Here is a 21,301-nt window from a genome sequence, read left to right as displayed (position 1 = left end):
GAAACCATCAAGAAAAAACTTGACAAATCCCAGGGAAATGAGGTAAGCTTCAATCAAAACTTCCAAGACAAGCCAAGAGGCCTGTGAACTGAGGAGCAGTCCATGCTAAAAAGAAAAATCTAAACTATGCAAAGGAAAAGAATTTGGTACCGCAGTTCCGGCTGTGGAAAGTGTTTTGGATACTCTGCTAGGAAGCCACCACAGAAACTCATTCATAAAACAAAGGAATGGTATAGAGAGTCATGCGAGGAAGATAGAATGGGTGAAATGATCAGATGCATGAGATGAAAAACGTGGATTCATTCAAAGTGAGCAGGGGTGGGGAAAGGAGAGAAACAGTTATATTGGACTGCCTCCAAATAGATGCAGAAACTGCAATGTGGAACATTTCGTTAAAGTCAGACTTGTATGTTTCTTTAAACTCAGGATGGTTTATAATGGATGTATAATTCATTCATCCACTGATACAAATTAGGAAAACAGATTCCTCATTTGTGACGTTTGCAGATGTTCAGAAATTTTAGCGTAGTGTGTATTTTTCTCAGAATTTCCAGTCTTTACAACTGATACCAAGAACGGCATCCTGCAGTAGAGGATGGCGTGGTTTAAATAATTTTGTAGCTTACTCTTTAGGCTACAATAAACAGAATCTAGAAAGTGGTACAATTTTGGGCAACTCTTCCCAATGTGATGTCTCATCCACAGTTGAGGAAACAACAACCAAAACTTTTTTTTTAGTGAAATTCGGTCTTTAATGACACGGTTCTGCAATCGAGCAACTGTAAGAACCTCGTATGGAAGCATGCCGTTCATACGCGATAACGTTTAGACACTCGACACCGAAGAGTAAGATAAGGCCTGTCTGGAACCTCAAGCAAGGCTTAACATTTGCGAGTCTCCAAGTAAGAAACTGCTGATTAAAAACGTCGTATGTGCGCTATTCTAGTGGTATCATTCCTCTAGATAAGACACAACTCGCCTGACAACTGATAGGGCATGTACCTTCTGGTGAAGACATTAATACGACCCAACTACCAGGCAGCATTACATCTGTCATTGCTGAATAAATTTCAGAGGAATAAAAATTAAGACACAGCGAAACTGTCATTAAAGAAAAAAAAACTGGTCTGGTTATTGTAACGAAGTGTCTCAAGGAAAGCACCTGCAATCCGGACAGGTGAATACCGTGTAAGCTCTATTACGCGGTGGTCCAAGTATGTATATAATAAACAACCAATCGCTACCTGTGAGATCATATGCAAGCTTTCCTTGGTTAATCAGTCAAGAACAATTGAAGATATCATAGGCAGCACCAAACAAGGCAAAATTTTTGCTCATGCATATTCAAATGCAGAGTACAGAGATGAACGCCCGTCAATTTTTGCCTACAGTAGTGGGACGCCACTGAGATGATCATCATCAACGTAGCACCATTCGGTCCACATGTCGTGATAGTCTGGGGCACCATCACGGATGATTCAACCATACACGCTGCGGGTAGTCGCAACAGCGACGCAACGGAAGTTTTAGAACTATCTTCAAAGCATTTCTACAACCGTATTTCACCAAGACAAGATTCGTACACTGTTTCCACGAAACGTTTATGACCACTACTTCGCAAAGTAGGTATTGCTATTCCCATCCCAATCTTTTCGAATGACGTGTCGTCCATGATACACACTTCATGCTCGTCTAGACAGCCGAATTTTGTAATCGGATGGTAACTATTTCCAATAGCACACGGAGGACACTCAAAGTTTGTTTGATCCGACTGCCAAGACGTTTAGATGCGCTGCTAACGTAGTCATGCCTTCACCCTACACTGATTTGGGGCCTATATTATTATTTTTAGGACAGGAAATAAATTCAAATTTTATGAAGCTACTGCAGTTTCTTTACATCTCAACGGCAATGAATCCTGGTCCCTTACCAAAAGAAATAAGTATGACGGAAGCGCCTGAAATGAGATTCCTCCCAGCTGTGAAAGGATGTAAAAAATTAGATAAAACGAAAATAAATTTCTTACGGAAGAGTAAATAGCTGAACTGAAAACAATGTGATAGATGACGATTGAAGTAGATGGGAGCACCATGTGGAAAGAACGGCGATCGCCACTACAAGCCGTGAAAAGCACTGTAACTATAATAAGTCATTTTCCTAGAAGATATTACGCTAGCATCATTTAACAGAACTTTTTGCCTTCATAACAACCATCAATTTGACGAGAAAAACAGTTCTTCAGGTCTACCGTAGTCAGCTAAAGCCAATCACTGCTGATTAAATCCTGTGTTTACAAAATTGAAGGTATTTTTATAGCTATTTATGTAGCCTCACCCCTTTCCTCGTTTGCTAGGGATTAAGAGCAGGTGATTCAGTGGAGTAGTCCCGGTGCGATAAGGCGCCCGAGTTTCACCAAACCAGGAACATGTGCGCGCAGCACTGTGACACGGCTGTCGTCCTCTTTGAAAACGAGCCCCCACAACACAATCATCATGATGTAGAAGAAAGATAAACTCATTTACCCAGAACGTTGAAATGAACAACCTGGTTCACGTTAATGGTAACCTGAATGAGTGGGCCCAAATCATGGTACGAAAATACCCCGAAACATCATTACAGAACCAACTACAGCTTAATTACAGGCTCCACACGCTTGTGGGTTAATGCCATATTGCGGCGTCGGGGCCAAGCTACACGCCTCCAGTTACCTACTGTCGAGCTTCTGTGTTGTTTGGCCACTGAAGACATGCAGGTTTATGTACTACTATGAGTAATGGCCAGAAACTCAACGACCATTGTATATAGCTACCACCGCAATGGTCGCCCAGAAACTGGTTGATATGGACCTGCATTATCAGACAATAGTAATTACAACTGGGTACGAAAATGACTGTCATGATACTCGTCTCCCACCCCTGTTGGTTAGGATCTCTCTACGACCACTTTTCTTAAGTCGTGTTACTAATAAACGGGTGCTAGTGGTATACCATTCCTAGTAAAAATGTTAGTCTATCCGTGTAGAAACACGATCAAATTTGGCAACATCATTCACTTGTGTTCATCAGCACGTCAAAACACTATACCTGCTTTCTGCCACTGTCACGTCTCCACATCAACCCTTCTTACTGTGTTAATTCCATACAACCATACACAACACTACACTGCCATTACTTGTGTCAGCTGTGCAATGCCGCACGATTGCCTGGTATCAGTTCTACATCATCTACACCGCTCGAAGCAGTCAGTATTTGCTTATAAGCGGATGACTAATATTTTGAAAGTGCTACCGTGTGAAGAAAGACCAAGAAGAAAGGTTATGAATAAAGCTGGTCCACAAAGACCGAACAGGCGTCATAGCCAACCTCTGAGTGTGAAGATCATCATTCTACTCCTCAGCGTATTCCATCGTTTCTTGTTATCACTACAGGCCACACATAAAACACGTGTACTTGTTTTCTGATAATCCTTCATAGTACTGCCAATTTCACTAACTACACTATCTGATCGAAAGTATCTACACATTATTCCTGGACATTAATACGCAGTGTGTTCCACCCTTTGCTTTCATGACAGCTTGAACTGTGTGAGGTTTCTGTCAGTGGAAGAATGGCAGCCCATTCTTCCTCAACAGCCGGAACCACAGAAGACAATGATTATGTTCGACTGATCTGCAGCGACGCTGAAGTTCCAAATAATTCAAAGGTTCTCCTTCGGATTCAAGTCGGGATGCTGGTCAGGCCACTCCATTTCTGGAACGTTACTGTCCACAAACCACTGAATCACAGATGCAATTTTATGACAGTATGTATTGTCTTGCTGATATAATCATCATCTCCAAACTCTTCCTCTGTTGTACACGGCCATAATGAGAGTTCACATCATTCTGCATTTAGAATTTTCTTAAGCACAAAGTGGGGCCACACCTTCGGCTTGAAAAACACCCCTATATCGTAATATGGCCTCCTCCATACTACACATGACTGCAAGTAACGTTCTCCAGGCATTTGCCAAACCCACACATTTCCATTAGGCTGCCACAGGTTACAGCACCATTCATCCCCAAATCACTCCTTTCTAGTCATCGACTGTCCAATGGTGTCGCTCTTCACGCCACCTCAAGCATCACTTAGCATTGACTACAGAAATGTGTGGCTTATGAGGAGTTGCTCTATCATTTTATCCCATTCTTTTTGATTTCCTACGCGCAGTCATTGAGTTAGCTGGACAGCCCGTAGCACATGGAGATCACGATCGATTCCTTCCTCTGATTTTATGCGACTTTTTTTTTCACAAACATCTTCCGCAATTCTCGACGTCCCTGTCCATCGGTACAAGTCTGTCTGGTCTTGGTATAGCTACAGTTGTTCCTTCGCGTTTCCACTTCACAATCACATCAACGGCCGAGTTGGGCAGCTTTAGAAGGTCTGAAACGTCCTTGATGGATGTGTTATTCAAATGACAATCAATGACTAATCCACTTTCGAAAAGTCATCTGCTCTCCTGATCGATTCATTCTGCTGTTACTGCTTCTACAGTTACCATTTACAATACAATACTCCCCCCCCCCCCCCCCCCTCCTCCGTCTCCTTTTGTACTGGCAAGTCCGCCTCTCGTGGCATATAGTCGTCAATTATTCCGCATTACACATGTGCGTTTGGATACTTTTCATCATATAACTTGAGTAGCGCCTACAGGCAATTAGAGAATCGTTCACAAGTATAAGGCGCAGTCAGATGGAAAAGAAATACGAAATGATTGTTATTTCAAAAGTAATCGCCATAACTGTTAATACCTTCATCACACTGTGAGACAAGACTGAAGATGTCATCGTGGAAAAATATTTTCGGTTGGCTGCAGAATCATGATACTATCCCAAAGCATATCTAGAGCTTCAATCGTCTTTCTTCAGGGCTCCAAAAATACGGAAATCGCACGGGGAGAGATCACCACTTTAAAGAAGATGTGTAAGGGCTTCCAGAGAAACTTCTGTAGCACATTTGAAAATATGTGGCATCGCCCACACGTTGCCACGGTCGATTCGAGTACTCTGCGGAAGTGTCGCTGGGAAGTCGTTACACATCCAACATTCAGTCTCCGATCTCTCCCCACGTGATTTCCATATTTTTGCTGTCCTGGAGGAAGACATTCATGGCCTTCGATTTTCTTCGGATGAAAACGCACACGCCTGGATACAACCTCCGTTGCGTAGACAACCGCAAACTTTTTTTTTTTTTTTTTCGTAAAGGCACTGGCCTTCTTGTCTCAGTGGTATAAATTTATTAAAAGTTGTGGCAATTACTTTTGAAAAAAAAAATAGTTTACTTGTACTTTTCGATCTGCCTCGTTTTCATTCGACTATCCTTCATATTTTCAGTTCATAAGAAATTATTGACCGATGTTGCTCAGTTATGAGACAATTGTTGAGAGGGCGTAAGAAAACACGACCTTGCAACTGAGCAGGTCTGTTCAGAAACCTCTTGCACAAGAACTGCGTAATTGTTGTGGTGGTGGTGGTGATTCCCAGATATCATTAATGACACAACACACGCAAATTCAACAGGAGCTGAAGTATGAGAATCGTAAAGACTTTTTGAGGAACTATCTAAGCATTCACTGAAAATTCAGACAGAGGAAACATAATGCAGCACATGTGCGGGAGTCGACAGACCAGAATACTGTCACCGATTCACTTCGCTCTGTCACGTACTTGTTACACGGTCGGCTGAAAACGAACAGCATGCTAATACTTTCAAGAAAATAATTTGAAAGATAATCTGCGCGAAGCAATATTTTTTTGGGCGGAACTGATAATATTTGTACGTTTATTATGTGATGAGTTCGTTTAAAAATCACGAAATGAAATTTAAAGTGGAAGAGGGTACAGACAGACTTACAATGCAAGGAAAGAGTCTGACGCCCTTGTAGATATATTCGTGACTACTCACCATGCCATTGTCCATCGTGCCATAAGGAGACTGGAAACCGGGCTTTTCTGAAACAACAAGGAGTTGCGTGAGCACACTTTGAAAACACATACGACGATAGAACGAAACGACATGCTAGTATTAGAAATAGTTTGGATACATGCACCCCACCTATACGTCGTATATACGCAAAACGATCTTGTTAAGTACGAAATCACAAAAATTATGACAAAGATATCCAACCACATTCTTGCGTCAAGCGTGCTTGAATTCCGATTGGAGGGCTTTCTGCGACATGTGTGGCACGCGAAACTGAAAAGTTTATGGAGGACATGGTTATCAAATTATACTCTCATTTGAAAGAATGCGACAACATGGAGCGAAGATACCCACATTATTCGAATTGTCATCCCCTGTATGCTGAGACGATATAACGAAGCTTCCCTAAACAGATTCATAACAGAAGACAGACACAGAAGCCATCTGTCAAAGAAAGAATACACCACCAAATTTAATTTTTGTTCTTGCTCAGCTATGTAGCCGAGACAAAGTCGTTAAATCGTAATTCCAAGCGTGGTCTCATTCATTCCACTCACTACATTTGCATTACACATGGAGCATCACAAAGTGGGTTCTAAATATCTCCGACCTGACCTTTAAAAATAGCACCAATTTCGTTTACTCGCGAGTGACAAACTTTGCTACCTGTAGCATTACATGCAACTCGCTATCTGTAGCATTTTACTGGTGGTGAACGTGTAAATAGCTCATTATGTTCCTGGGTACAGCTCAGAGATAATCTTCACTAAAGAGACGATTTCTCCAAAATCAATGGGCGGCGTTAACAGAAGCATAAAAGAGAAGGACAATTACGATTTTAACGTCCTGGCGACAACGAGGTTATTTGAGACGGAGCACAAGCTCGTATCAGACGAGAGTGAGCAAAGAAACCGGCCGTGTTCTTTTCGAAGGATTAATCTCATTGAATTAAGGAAACTACAGGAAATCTGTATCTGTATTGCTGGACGGGGATTTGAACAGTGCACCTAATGCAAATACACTCCTTTAACCGTAGCGTCGCCTCAGAGCAAAGGGGATGAAGTTTGACAGAAAGGAAAACAGACAGTAGCTCTTCGGAATTCATACGCGAAAGATGCAGAGGTGGGCTGAACAAAAGGGTAGATAAGATACGTATGTGAACATTTACGTGCACTGGATAAAATATCGGTGTCTGAAGAAAGTCTGTAAAATGGAGGAGTGAAACGATTTTTGGTAAACTGAACGATGAATGTAACATTATATCAAGCACTGAAAAGAGGAAAAATACCTCCAACATAATCTGTAGGCACTCGACAGCTGTATGAAAGAAGACAGGAAGATAGACTGGGTACTTTTACAAATTATGGAAACGAAATTTTTTTCCCGTGCGTACATGAACTACTACTAAGCGAGTCATGCCATCAATGCCTCGGATGAAGAAATGAATGAAGGTTAGAATTTAACATTCCATAGAGGACTAGTTCATCAGTGACTGAGCACAAGCTCCGGATTGAGATGTCTGGGAGACGAAACCAGCCATGGCCCTTTAGATGAAAACATCCAGCACCGACTCTAATTCAGAAAAATCTACTCGGGCTATGCAGACAAGGTTTGCACGCCGCTCTTCACATTAACAAAACAATGTCTTAAGCACTGCGTAATCTCAATGGCGATTTTATATTTGTCGCATATAATGGAATGCTAAACGAGGAGGACATAAAAGAGGGTTTAAAAGTGACAGCACTCTCTGTCAGACGATTTAAAGACTACTAAGATTAACGAATATTTGTGCTGAAAGGCAGCTGTACTGCAAGCACTCTACATGGTATCCACGGAGGAATTGTCAATATTAAGGGATATGGCAAGAAATATCTTTGAAGTAAAGAAGTCTAGTGAGCATGGGCTCTAAAATTCTAAAATACATACCTAAAGAGCTATGAGCACATGTTAAGCAGAAAAAAGTAGCGGAGGCGAACAAATGGTCTTAAGGTACGCACTTTTCGGGCCATGTTTACTGGGTATTTGTTCTTGTTTTGGTCCACATTACCATCTCCCAAATTATGGAAAGGCAAGAGCTTGCTGTATACGAGATTTGTTTCATAGTATCAAAGATGAAGTGTTCATACAGTAGCTGTTAAGGTATGCACGTTTGAGCCCATGTTTACACGAATTTTTTGAATCTAAAGTACGTTCCTGTAATATCCCTGAGTATTCACCATGCCTCCCGGGACCACCTGTATACGGTCGTAGCATCCTACATAGCTCCTGTTAGATTCTGCATTTCCATTAGTTTCACTATTGAGAATAACTTTATGGAAGATTGCTTGAACACTTATTTGTCACCAGAGATTGAAAAACAACACTGTCGCACCCACCAACAGAAAGAGTCAAGTGAATTGCTGCATCGAAACACTATCAAACAACAACACTATTTAGAGCAAAATTCTGTGTTCAGACATACCAACCAACCTGGAACAACTTCACCTTCTCCACGATATTAGCATGGATTCCGAAACCACCTAAAACTCTAAACTAAACTCGCACTCTGAGTCATGGTTAGGGATATGTAGACTGTTTCTAGACTTTCAGAAAGTTCTCTCGTCAGAACCACATCGATGCCTACTAAAGAAAATTCGCCGTGCATACGACTAGACTGTAAACTTCATAACAGACAGTAAACAGTAAGCACCATGTATTCCTGGATTGGGTTGTTGGGGGGGGGGGGGGGGGAGGGGTAGGAGACCACACAGCTAGGTCATCGGTCCCATCGGATTAGGGAAGGATGAGGAAGGAAGTCGGCCGTGCCCTTTCAAAGGAACCATCCCGGCATTTGCCTGCTGGAGTGATTTAAGGAAATCACGGAAACCTAAATCAAGATGGCCGGACGCGGGATTGAACCGTCGTCCTCCCGAATGCGAGTCCAGTGTGCTAACCACTGCGCCACCTCGCTCGGCCATGCATTCCTGGATAAAGTCTTCCACAAAGTAATAATTTAAGATGCATTCCTGGGATATGTATTGTGTTATTTCTGTTCCGTTGTAGATTCATTTCTTTTATTAGTTGAAATGCTAGAGTGAGATGGCGCTGTTACCTACTAAGAAGTATTAACGATTCACAATTTTCGTAATAGCAACCACGTGCGAAGACTAGCAACTACCTCCGAATACAGAGAACTTTAAAGTTGTTCCTTAGCGAAATGTAAAAACTTAGCGGCATTTTACAACACGATCAATGACATACAAATGGAGTCAGTCATGTCACACAATCTGACTGGCGAGTGTGTGTAACAAAGACGCTGAAAAAATTCAATCAGGAGACAATCTAAGAGTGCCTGTTCAGAAAAGCTCAAGAAGTTTTCCGGGCGTAATGTAGCAATATTTCTCAGTCTCATGAGCAACTTTCCCAAATGCGAAGTACCAAGTTAGAACAGAGTATTTCGCACAGAAGCACACAAGTCATCATACTTCTCACACTCCATCCGTGAATAGGACGCGAGAGAAAAGTATCTCGATAACAGAGAGAAAGCAAAGAAACTGTCCCTAAATCTAAGGATACTGTCAACTGATTTACCATAGGAGAACAAGCGATTTTGGGCATGGATGTGTGTGATCTCCTTAGGTGAGTTAGGTTTAAGTAGTTCTAAGTTCTAGGGGACTGATGACCACAGATGTTAAGTCCCATAGTGCTCAGAGCCATTTCAACCATTTGAACAAGCGATTTTGAACTCTGAGGCATGGTGCAGTTTGGGATTTTTTAAAATTAACAAATCATCGCAAGAAGTGAAGACGCGATAGGTGATAGCTGAAAATCCTAGGATAGAACTCCATATTGGGTGGTATTCTGGTACATACCCACTAAGCCCAAAACCTGGAATATGTGGAGCAATGACAGTGCCCTTGGAAATGTGAAAAACGCAGATTTACGTGAAGAGAGAGAGATTTGGTATATGCCCCGCCCTAATGTGTGTTCAGAGCGTTATCAACGGTGTTAGCCGGGCAGGTAAAGCATGGTCGACTAAAGAACAACTATGGCTGAACGTACTGTCGGCAACGAGGTAACTACAGACGAAGTACTAGCTCACTTGAATAATGTTGGGAATCTGAACTTCCCCTAAGTGGTTCAGGGAAGTTACGGAAAATCTAAATGCAGTTGGTCGCACGGATATTTGAATCCACCTTGTTGTGCATAAAAGTATCAGAAGAGGGCACTAAGGAGTAAGCAATAAATGAACGATTCTTTCCAGATGCTACAAATTTATTATTATTTACTTACTAAATTCCTCTCAGTGGTTAACCATGTAAAATTCTCAAAACGTCCCATTTTTAACACTGCACTGATGTAGACTCGTGACAAACAAGTTATCTCAACCTTAAAAACACTTCATTGCACGAGGAAGCGTCTCACACGTAAAACTTCATCAACTACATGCACTCCACATTATGAGCTCCACACTGTCTACTGACAACATACAGCATTGTCTCTAGTAGAATCCATGTCGTGCAAGTTTTCACGGGCAAGGAGTAATATTTCCTTCCGGGACTGTCCTATCCAGCACTCTAGATTCTCGCTACAATCGCATCAGCTGCATTTTACGGCGCGCACACACACACACACACACACACACACACACACACCACAGAGAGATACGTCACGTGCGCGAGCGTGTAGCTGACCACACCAAGCTCTCCCAGAACCGGCTCACAGCTCGTTCGGCGTTGCTTTCTTTTTTCCACCACCTTTACCTACTATCAAGTATCTCGTTAACCAGCTGAGTTTCACGCAGAAATCAGCACGACCTTACCAGTGCTCGGCTGTCAGTTTCTGACGGCTTTTATTGGATTTTTTCCCGGTGGCGATGCAGGTGGAATTATTTTCCGAGGTAGCATGCTGGCAAGAAGGCCCTTCATGTCTGTCTCGGCCAAGCTAACATCGATGCCAGGTGGTAAGCGCAGCTGTTCCACAGACGTGGGAACTCGAAGCCAGCTACTATGCCTAATCATGCGGCAAAGAACGGCTTCATTTCACCGGACGTGAAAACCGCACCCTTACTTGTTTCTCGGTACTAAAAACATCAGACGAGACTGCTCATGTATCAAAAAACGGCTAAGAAAGTCATCAACAACGGCGAATTCCCAAGGACTAATAAAATGGATATCCAACTTCGTGCATAGTGCTCAAAGGTCCGTCAAAGGCAACGTAATTCTTGATAGAAATTACATTACTCCTGACAAGGGCACTGTATTTATCAAGGTCGTAAAAATCACGAAACACACGGTTTGAATGAAATTCCAAAATGGATACGAGGAGAATATGTTAAGACTGCAAGACTTGTCTGTAGCGAAGAGTCATTTTTTTTCTCGCAAAACTGCAGGCGATTTCCGTCGGAAAAATATTTATTAATGGAAGTTATCTGCATAAATATCCTTACAATCATTAGGTCCCCCTCTTCCGTCTCGCTTTCTGCAAGTGTTTTCATGTCTATTATCACCGACGTTATAGGTCGTATCTAGTCATATCTAGTATCACATATTCTTTACACCTACTGTTCGCGGTGCGGTTAGTTTATGCACATTTCCTAACATACGTTCTATTTCGTCGTCGGTGGAACTACTTCAGTAACGCCATAATCAAAGCAACATGAAATACAACACGTCTGTCACGGTGGTTGCTGCTGCTTCAAGCATCACAGCAGCCTTTCTTTCAACCTCATACAGTCCGCAAGTTCTTGCCACGTTCTCCATTTTTCGTTGTTACGTCAACTTTTACCAATAACCGTTTAATACCTACAATAACGGTGGCAGGAAGACCTTCATCAGCAAGATTACTACGTCTTAGTTGTTAGAAACCAGCCCAATTTTATTATGGCAGAAAAATTTTGTCGAAGTTTCCTACAGAGGTAATAAAACGGAAAGGAGAATGGGAAATATATGTATAGACAGAAACAATACATTTCCTAAAGGTATCCGCCGTAGTTATCCGCTAGGGCTAGGCAGTGTGCTCCGTACTACACAGCAGCAGCCGCCCGGCTTCCAACCCCCAGGAAACTGGACCCCTGCAGATGACCAGCGTCAAGACGCTGTGTGGGTCTTGCGACAAACTTCTCGTCCCCGACGCTGGGCCATCGCCAACAGCTGCTACGTCATTTCCACGACAGTGGCAAGAACCGAGTTCACAGGAACCTGACACTGTCACTGCAACGCAATTCACGACGCGTAAACTACCCCTCCTTTACCGTTTAGAAATCGTTAAACATCTTAACTCTGTGGAGGGAGAAACTACGTCACCTCTAATGAACAGACTGTCATATTCCTGTCGTTATCATTATATTAATGTTACAAAATTTCTAGAAGGCAGAAGCTAAAAGTAAGTCCTTAACCGCCGCACCGGCAGCAATACAGGGCTGTAGACCTTGTTTAATATAGGAAACAATGCATCGCTGGTCCATCTGTGATTATTACGATCTAAATTACTGTAACACTTTCAATTTGCCGATATTAAGCTGCTGGGCAGAGCGTGACATTTCATCGAATCTAATTTGGGAGGAGTGGGATTCTAAACTCTGATCGGGTGGTATTTCCGAAAATCACGTATGAGCAATGGCACAATGCTTCCTTCAACATGACTGCTGTAGATTCCTCTTTCTCCTCCCCAAATTACTTTTACCCTGATAATCTTGACACCGCCCGACGGCCTTGCCGCAGTGGTAACACCGATTCTATTCAGATCACCAAATTTAAGCGCTGTCGGGCTGGGCTAGCACTTGGATGGGTGACCATCCGGTCTGTTGAACGCGGTTGGCAAGCGCGGTGCACTCACTCAGCCCTTGTGAGGCTGAACTTGACTCAGAAGTAGCGGCTCCGGTCTGGTAAACTGAATACGGCCGGGTAAACGGTGTGCTGACCAGATGCCCCTCCACATCCGCATAGAGTGACGCGCCTGTGGGCTGAGGATGACACCGCGGCCTGTCGGTACCGTCGGGCCTTCATGGTCCGTTCGGGAGGAGCTTAGTTTTAGTTTTAATCTTGATACAAAGTTAAACGAAAGAAGAACTTAAATTTAGGAGCTAACAGTACAAATCACGTCATTTGGCCTCAAACGCGTTCGTTTGTTTCTGTCACATAAATTTTATAATGAAAACTACAGTCAATTTACCATAAACGTCAGTGTGTAAGAAAAAAAAAAAAAAAAGTCCTAGCGAGGATGATGAATGTCTCGAGTGGCAGTCATGTCAGAGAAGCAAATTCTGAACACATCAGGTCACCTAACTTATTTAGCACACAACAAATACATTAATCTGTTAATACTTCGTGCTGAAGAATTTCACGTCATTATTTGTTTTGTGCTTTATAATACGTTTATTTTTTGCGGGAATCCTAAGAAAAATGTTCTCCATTCACTAGTTTCATATAGGCCTACTAACATTTCGAGTTTAGTTCAAATCTGCTGGTTCTTCGCACTGCTATATGGTCACGAACGCAGTAATTTTTGTGCAAAGAAAGCCGCTTCTCGTGCGTTCCTGTTTTCTGGAGGATCTGTCGTATATTCAGCACCTCTGTGTTCAAATTTGCGAGAGATGCTGTAAACACGCATATGTCACGCTATGTTGGGAAACAAGTTCCTCTCAAAACAACTTGCATCCACTCTTCGGTATTTCCGCAATACGAACGATGAAGAACGGCAGTTTATTCAAATGGGTATGCCAGCTGACTGCACACCTACTCTGCAACTCTATAGTACAGTGAGGCGCAGCGCTCCAAGATTCAACGACCGCCACACCGCTGGTCCAGAAGAGTAACAGCATTCCACCCTATCTACCCGAAATAACAAGTAGAAAATTCACAACCCAGAGAAACCCCACACAGCCAGTCTCGGAAACGTGATATCTCCGAATAATAAGTGATCTGCTCTCAGACGAAGATTTAGCAAAATGATATTACGTATATCCCACCGAAGTACGGGCAATGTTACTTTAACCTCCTAACTATATTAATTCATCAAAATTATCTCCTTTGTAAAAAAAACTGTAACGAAGTAATCTAGTGAACCTTTTACTGTATTATCTACATTCACATCTACATATACACCGCAAACCACCGTACGGTGACATCCGGACGGTCCATTGTACCACTTCTAGTCATTTCCTTTCTTGTACCAATCGCAAATAGAGCGAGGGAAAAAAAACTTTCTATACGCCTCCGTAGGAGCCCTAATTTTACGTATCTTCCCTTTGTGGTCCTTACGCGAAATGTACGTCGGCGGCAGTACAATCGAAATGTATTCAGCTTCAAATGCCGGTTCTCAAAATTTTTCTCACTAGTGTTCCTCGGAAAGAACATCGTATTTCCTCCAGAGATTCCCACCTGGGTTCCCGAAGCACCTCCTTAATACTTACGTGTTGCTCGGACCTCGTGGTGACAAATGTAGCAGCCCGTCTCTGAACTTCTGCGCTGCCTGTCTTTAATCCGACCTGCTGGTGATCCCAGTCACTCGAGCAGTACTCAAGAATAGGTCGCACTAGCGTCTCCTTTACAGACAAACCACACTTTCCCAAAATTCTTCCAATAAACCTAAGTCGACCATTTGCCTTCCTTACCACAATCCGTACATCCTCGTTCTATTTCATATAGCTCTGCAACGTTACACCCAGATCTTTAAACGATGTGACTGTGTCAAACAGCGCAATACTAATGCGATATTCGAACATTATCCATTTGTTTTTCCTACTCATCAGCAGTAACTTACTTTTTCTACATTTAGAGCTAGCTGTCATTCATCACACCACTAGAAATTTTGTCTAAATCATCTTGGATTCTCCTACAGTCACTCAACGGCAGACTGCTGTCCACCCTACCCCCAAATCATTTATGTATTCAGAAAATAATAGCAGTCACACATCGCTGGGGCACTCCTGGCGATGCCCTTGTCTTTGATGAACACTCGCCGTCGATGACAACATACTGGGTTCTATCAGCCCTTCACCCGAAGTTCGCAGGGTATCATGTGAGAAAAGCGCAAGCGGAGTTTCGTACGAGCTATGGTTTATAAATACGTGCTGATTTGTGGAAAGAAGTTTTTACGTCTCACGTAAATTTATTATATTCGAACTAAGAATATGTTCAAGAATTCCACAGCTAATCAATGTTAATTGGTCCGTAATTTTGCGGGACCGTTCTTTTACCCTTTTCACATTCAGGAGTCACCTGCGCCTTTTTCCGTTCGCTCCGGTCTCTGCGTTGGGCGAGAGATTCATGATAAATGCAAGTTAAGTAAGGGGCCAATGCTGCAGAGTACTCTTCGTAAAACCGAACTGGGATTCCATCAGAGCCTGGCAGGTTATTTGATTTCAGTTCTTTCAAGTGCTTCTCTATGCCAGGGATGCTTATTGCTACGTCATGCATACGGGATTCTGTGCGATGGTCAAACGGCGGTATGTTTGCACGATACCCCTGTGTGACTGGTTTTTCGAACGCAAAATTTAAAACTTCGTCTTTCCATTTGCTATGTTCCACTACCACACCAGACAGGTCAACAAGTGACTGGAGAGAAGCCATAGACCTGCTTAGCGATTTTACATAGGATCAGAATTTCCTCGGATTCTCGGCCAAGTCTTTTGCTTAGGTTACAGATGCAATGATCCCTCTTAACCTTTGCAGTCGTCTTTTGAACGGAGAGTGCTATAGCCTCTGTTTCCTCAGCATCTTCCGAATTTCGCTGTTAAACCACGGCGGATCTTTTCCGTCCTTAATCCACTTACTTCTCCAGAGCACGGTTTACAATCCGTTGAAGCTTTTCCCATAACTCTTCTACGTCAATCATACTGGAAATAAATGATGTTAATTCGTTGTCTAAGTGGGATGCTAAAAACTCCTCATCTGCTCTTTCTAGCAGAAATACTCTACAAGCCTTCCTCATTCATTTATTAACTTTAATAACTATAATTGCTATGACAAACGCCGTCGATAACGTCAGGCCTGTTGGTAGCTACAAAGTCTCAAAAATTTCCATTACGTGTCGGCTGTCTAACTAGCTATTCAGGACGTGTTCCACAGTACTTCCTAAGACTGAATGACTCTACCAACTGCAATGAATCTATAGACGTCCCAGTCTATACTCGTAAGTTAAAATCGACTCCAGCTATTATTGCATGATCTGGGTATTTGCGCGCTACTGACTATAGACTTTCTATGAACGACTAAACCTGTCACAGCAGAATCGTGTGGCTAGTAAAAAATCCAACAATTAACTAGATTTCACCTACAACTGTTATAGGCGACCAGATAACTTCACTGCCATGCTGAATTTCGACCTCAACAGGTACAATATTTTTGTCAACTGCAATAGACACCGCCCCCTCCCCTGCTACGGCGAATCTGTCTTCCCCGTATACGTTCCATGACTCGCTAAATATCTCAGAGCTCTTTACTTCGGGCTTCCGCCAACTCTCGGTGTCAAGAACAATTTGGGAGCGAGACATTTCCTGGAGGGCAGTACATTCGGGAACTTTGTTATGGGTATTTCGACAATTTACTGATGAAATTTTGACAGTCTAAGTGTCTTTAATCGGTCTGATTTCGCTATCTGCATATCGTCTGATGAGTGATCATCAGAGTACCAAACCTACCTTGCCTAAAAACCCCATGTGCACTCTACAAATACTCTACTACTCGAGTAGTTGTTTTCTTCAAATGGTTCAAATGGCTCTGAGCACTATGGGACTTAACATCTATGGTCATCAGTCCCCTAGAACTTAGAACTACTTAAACCTAACTAACCTAAGGATAGCACACAACACCCAGTCATCACGAGGCAGAGAAAATCCCTGACCCTTGTTTTCTTCGCGTGGTGCGCCCCTGACCTATGAAAGTGAGTCCTACAATTTCCCATCTGATAAATCAAGTTTAAAAATCTGCAGCCAAGATCGTCACAGAGACGACGAAGCCTTTGGTCGAGACCCTCCGTTCGACTCCAAACCAAAGGCTCCCGATCAACTCTAGGAAGAACGCTGTAAATTGCGATCTCTGCCTGCACCCGGCGCATGAGGCCAGCCCGCCATCACCACTTCCCCCAGCAACCTGCATGAACTGTGGATGGCCTCAAAACTCATGCGTATGGCGTCTTCGGTGCCAACATGAGCCACAATTTGTAGACGACTGCCCCCTGAACCCTCGATAGCCGCAGGTAAGGCCTCTTCAACATCTCGAATGAGGTCCCAGCAGAAATACCGAGTACCCAATGGTTTTTCTTCCGGCCTTAAATGCTATCTCCCTAAGGGGGACCATAACGCGCCTTAAGTTGGAGTTCCCGATAACAAGCAAACCACTGCGCACAAGAGCCTGAAGGAATGGTCACCTGTTCACTAACAACAGGGCGAGTAGGCGAAACCAGACGGCCAGTCTCTACATTGGCCCTCCGCCTTGAGCAACGAGAAATCGCTACCACTCGCCACTCACCCTGCGGTCAGGGCGGATCCATCGCGTTCGTTACGCTAGGAGGTGCCTCGGCAGCAGACCATATGGGCGAAACTAAAACTGCGCTCCATACTTCCTGAATTTATACTTACAACAAAAAACACGAGATTAATCCTCTTAAATAAAAAAAAACAAGCACGAAATTTAAGAATGTACTACTAGGAAAACAGGAAAAGCTAAGTATGTAGCTTGCTGCTCTGGAGATGTGTAACGTCTTAAGAGACGTCGACCAACCCGAATTGATTTGATTGCCATTTCCTTAAACATATGGCTTTCGTTTTTCTTGTTTTAACTGCTGTTAAAACTGCCACTAGTATTCTGAATCTGATACTATGGAACACTGTTGCCAGAGTGGAACGAAATTCGTCAACAATTTCGACAAGACGCATATATGTTAGCAAAATTAACACGTCACAGTGCTGCAAGTATTGCAATTTAACTTCGAAATTATGCGTAAGATGTGGATGACAGCTCGTCACCCCGTCTCGAAAAGCATGAAATGAGAAAGGAATGAAATGGAAGAAACTGTTAGTTTCAGTACAAAATCACAAACATATACTCAGTAATTCTACACGACATTTACGCTTTACCTACTGTGGAGGAAGACTTGCAACTTTTCTCCTAGGTGGATGATGGCCGCTTTGAAACGTGGCTGTATTCCACTAGATAAAATGTGGTAGCGTGCTGCAATTACTGTCAAGGTCGCTGTGAAATTTAAGTTCTTGCGCAATAGCAATGTGCCGTAAATATAGGTGGCTATCGTCTAAAATTGATGTAAGTGCTATTTAAGCTGTTTATAAAACAGGATGCAAGATATGCGTCGAACTTTTATAACTTTTCGTGTGGACACTAAACAGTCGATGAGGCTAAGTAAACAGCTGAGTTCCAGAGTATCCTAAACTACTGCAGGTGGAATGCGGCTTTTTTTTTCCGACAATGACAGAGAACAAAACTTTCCCTATCCTTGTTCAGGTAGGAAAATGCTCCGTATGTAACACCCGTGTCGTTGGCGAGGTTGAAGCCTAACCTCCACAATCATCGACGCAGTGAGGAGGAGGAGGAGGAGGAGTAAAATATGAACTGTATACCGCGATTAAGAGGCACAACAATTCCCTGCTCCACTAGTCGTTTGGTAACATCTTCGGTAAACGGTTACGTGACTGAGCATCGTGATTTTAACACTCTACCCTTTTGAGAACATACACTGACGGAAAAAATCTCAACACCAAAAAAAAAGAAGTAGTAATTAAATTTTCGGAATACATTTGGCTAGGTAACATATTTAAGTCATTAACATTGAAAATTCCAAATGTGAAACGCTCGTACATTAATATGAGGTCTAACAGCCTTAATGTTGAAAACAAGCATGCAGACGTGCACGCAATATGTTGTACAGATGCCGGATCTCAGTTTGTGGAATGGAATTCCATGCCTGTTGCACTTGGTCATTCAGTACAGGGACGGTTAATGCTGTTTGTGGATGACACTGGAGTCGACGTTCGATGATGTCCCATATGTGCAAGATTGGAGACATACCTGGTGATCGAGCAGGGCAAGGCAATATGTCGACACTCTATAGAGCATGCTGAGTTACATCAGCGGCATGTGGACAAGCGTTATTCTGTTGGAAAACAGCATTATTTTGTTGGAATGCTGTCCATGAATGGCAGCACAACAGGTCGTTCGTGGGATAATCACGAGAGTGCGCCTGCTGTCATACGAAATCGCACCCGAGAATATAACTCCAGGTGCAGCAGGCCCAGCGCGTCTAGCACGAAGACAGGTTGGTCGCAGGCCCTCAACTGGCATCCTCCCAACCAATACACGAACATCGTTGGCACCGAGGCAGAACCAGTTTTCATCAGAAAGAACAACAGACCTCCACCCTGCCCTCCAATGAGCCCTCATTTGACATCACTGAAGTCGCAAGTGGCGGTGGTTTGGGGTCAGTGAAATGCACGCTACAGAGCGTCTGGATCGGAGCTCTCCTTGTAGTAACCGATTTGTAACAGTTCGTCGGGTCATGGTGGCGCCAACAGTTCGTCGGGTTACTGAAGCGCCAACTGCTACTCGAATTGCTGCTGCAGCAGCCAGAGCCAGAGCCTTCCCCCGAACCCGATGGTCTTTCCTTTTGGTAGCGCTACGTGACCGTCCGAAGTCCAATCCTCTTGCGACTGCACATTCTCGTAAACCTATTACACGACCTCGTTCACAGTCAAAGAGGTGTTTATAATGGCGTCTTTGTCGCCTGACAGGCATTCTTGACTAACATCAAGTAACTACGTCCAGCCTCAAAGGTAATTAACGTTCACGACCGTTATAGCGTGTATTTAAAGCAAACCCGATTTGCATCTTCATTTTGGTGCTACTCGTCCGAAATCTAAATAGACTATCATTTTTCAAATGTTGAAACACGCCTACCAACTTAAGTTCATGCTGCATAACTCGTCCTTGGTGTTGCGATTTTTTTCAGTCAGCGTAGAAAACGAAATTACGTCAAGATTCCGATGTAAATTACCTTTATGTGGCTCAGGAGTTAATGTGAAGCGTAAGGTAAATAATACAAATGTTCGTGGTTAGGTTGGTAGAGTGGAAATTTTTTTCCTATCATTTTTACTATCGACAACATTTTATTTGTTCGAAAATTTCCATTTCGCAACACAGTTCGGACTCCTAGTTAATCTCTGACTCCTCTGCCGGGAGTGGGAGTGAACTGGTTCTCACATCTCAAAAACTGGAGAGTGCGCCACATCTAATTGGATTTTGCTTACAGCAGTAGGCATTGCAGTGGGTGACGCTACATGAAAGGTGGTGTGCATCACGAAGGAAATTATTCGCAATCTTCCGAGAGTTCATGTTCCAAAACAGGTTACGGAATATACTACTTTCTCCAATAAGCATCACTGGCAATAACATGGCCAGACTAGAGGAATTTGGACTCACAAAGACGGATATCGACAGTGTCTTCTCCCGTGTACCATACGCTAACGGAACAGGCGAAGTGGGAGGGGTAGTGCGGGAGGCAGTACTTTGCGGACTACCGATGTAGAAAGAGGAGTCCCAGACAAAGTACCCTTGTGTCTCAGCTGGCCCAGTTCTAATACAGCTTTTCCGACAATGGTGTTATCATTTCCAGACAACACTTTCCGGTCCAGATAACGAGCTGATACTCCAGAATAGGTGAATTACTCCGGCATTTTTTTTTTTTTTTTTTCGGTATCTGCTTACGAGATGCCTGGTGAACCTTGCACCGTGGTCCAGTTTTTCACAGTGCTGCAATTCAATAAACAACACAGCATTACAACAGTGTGGTAGACAGTTAAGTGACAATTTTATGAAGCTGTTAAGGTATGTGCAGGAAGTGGTCAGCTGCAGCGTAAGCTGTGGGAACGGCGCGCTGCCCGACTAGCCACCGACTCGCCTGCCTGGGATTTGACAGACGACTCTGCTCACATGCTAAGCGCAGCACTCGTTTCACAGTTCTCAGTTCTCTGACTCCGGAGCGGGAAGTACCGTTCTGAAAGGCGTCAAACTGGTTTCTTCAGGACGAGCACTTCGAGTGTTGCAGAGGCACTCAACCGGAGAGAACGATTGAGCTGGAACATAAGCACTGCTTTCCACCGCGTAAGAACAGGATCCTTGCGACAGCTATCTCTGCGGTCGCTGTATTTATTTTGACGCGAGAGGCCAGTTAACAGCGACAGCAACATAGTTCTGCTGGTGCACAGAGATCTAGTACTGTAGTTCCGTTTCAAGCCGTCAAACTTCGAGAGAAAATTTGTTTTCTCGTTAGTCCCTTGCAGAAACTTACGAGAGCAAAGGAAAGCCTTGAACGCTTCTGCAGGGCTTCATGGGGACCTCATACCTCTA

The 21,301-nt window shown here is 43.3% G+C and overlaps 1 protein-coding gene across 6 annotated transcripts in view; it reads right to left on the bottom strand.

The window, feature by feature from the left end:
• Nucleotides 1–21,301, bottom strand: part of LOC126470629 (transcription factor 12) — a 748,727-nt gene that overhangs the window by 669,336 nt on the left and 58,090 nt on the right. For all 6 annotated transcript variants that reach the window (XM_050098596.1, XM_050098600.1, XM_050098601.1 and 3 more), the window contains exon 2: nucleotides 5,946–5,992. In XM_050098596.1, the coding sequence (XP_049954553.1) occupies nucleotides 5,946–5,992 (47 nt within the window). The remainder of the gene's footprint in view (nucleotides 1–5,945; nucleotides 5,993–21,301) is intronic.

The sequence above is a fragment of the Schistocerca serialis genome, chromosome 3, assembly GCF_023864345.2.
Source record: "Schistocerca serialis cubense isolate TAMUIC-IGC-003099 chromosome 3, iqSchSeri2.2, whole genome shotgun sequence".
Taxonomy (NCBI): domain Eukaryota; kingdom Metazoa; phylum Arthropoda; class Insecta; order Orthoptera; family Acrididae; genus Schistocerca; species Schistocerca serialis.
Note: the sequence above shows the minus strand (reverse complement) of the source record. Positions and strands in the feature narration are given on the sequence as shown.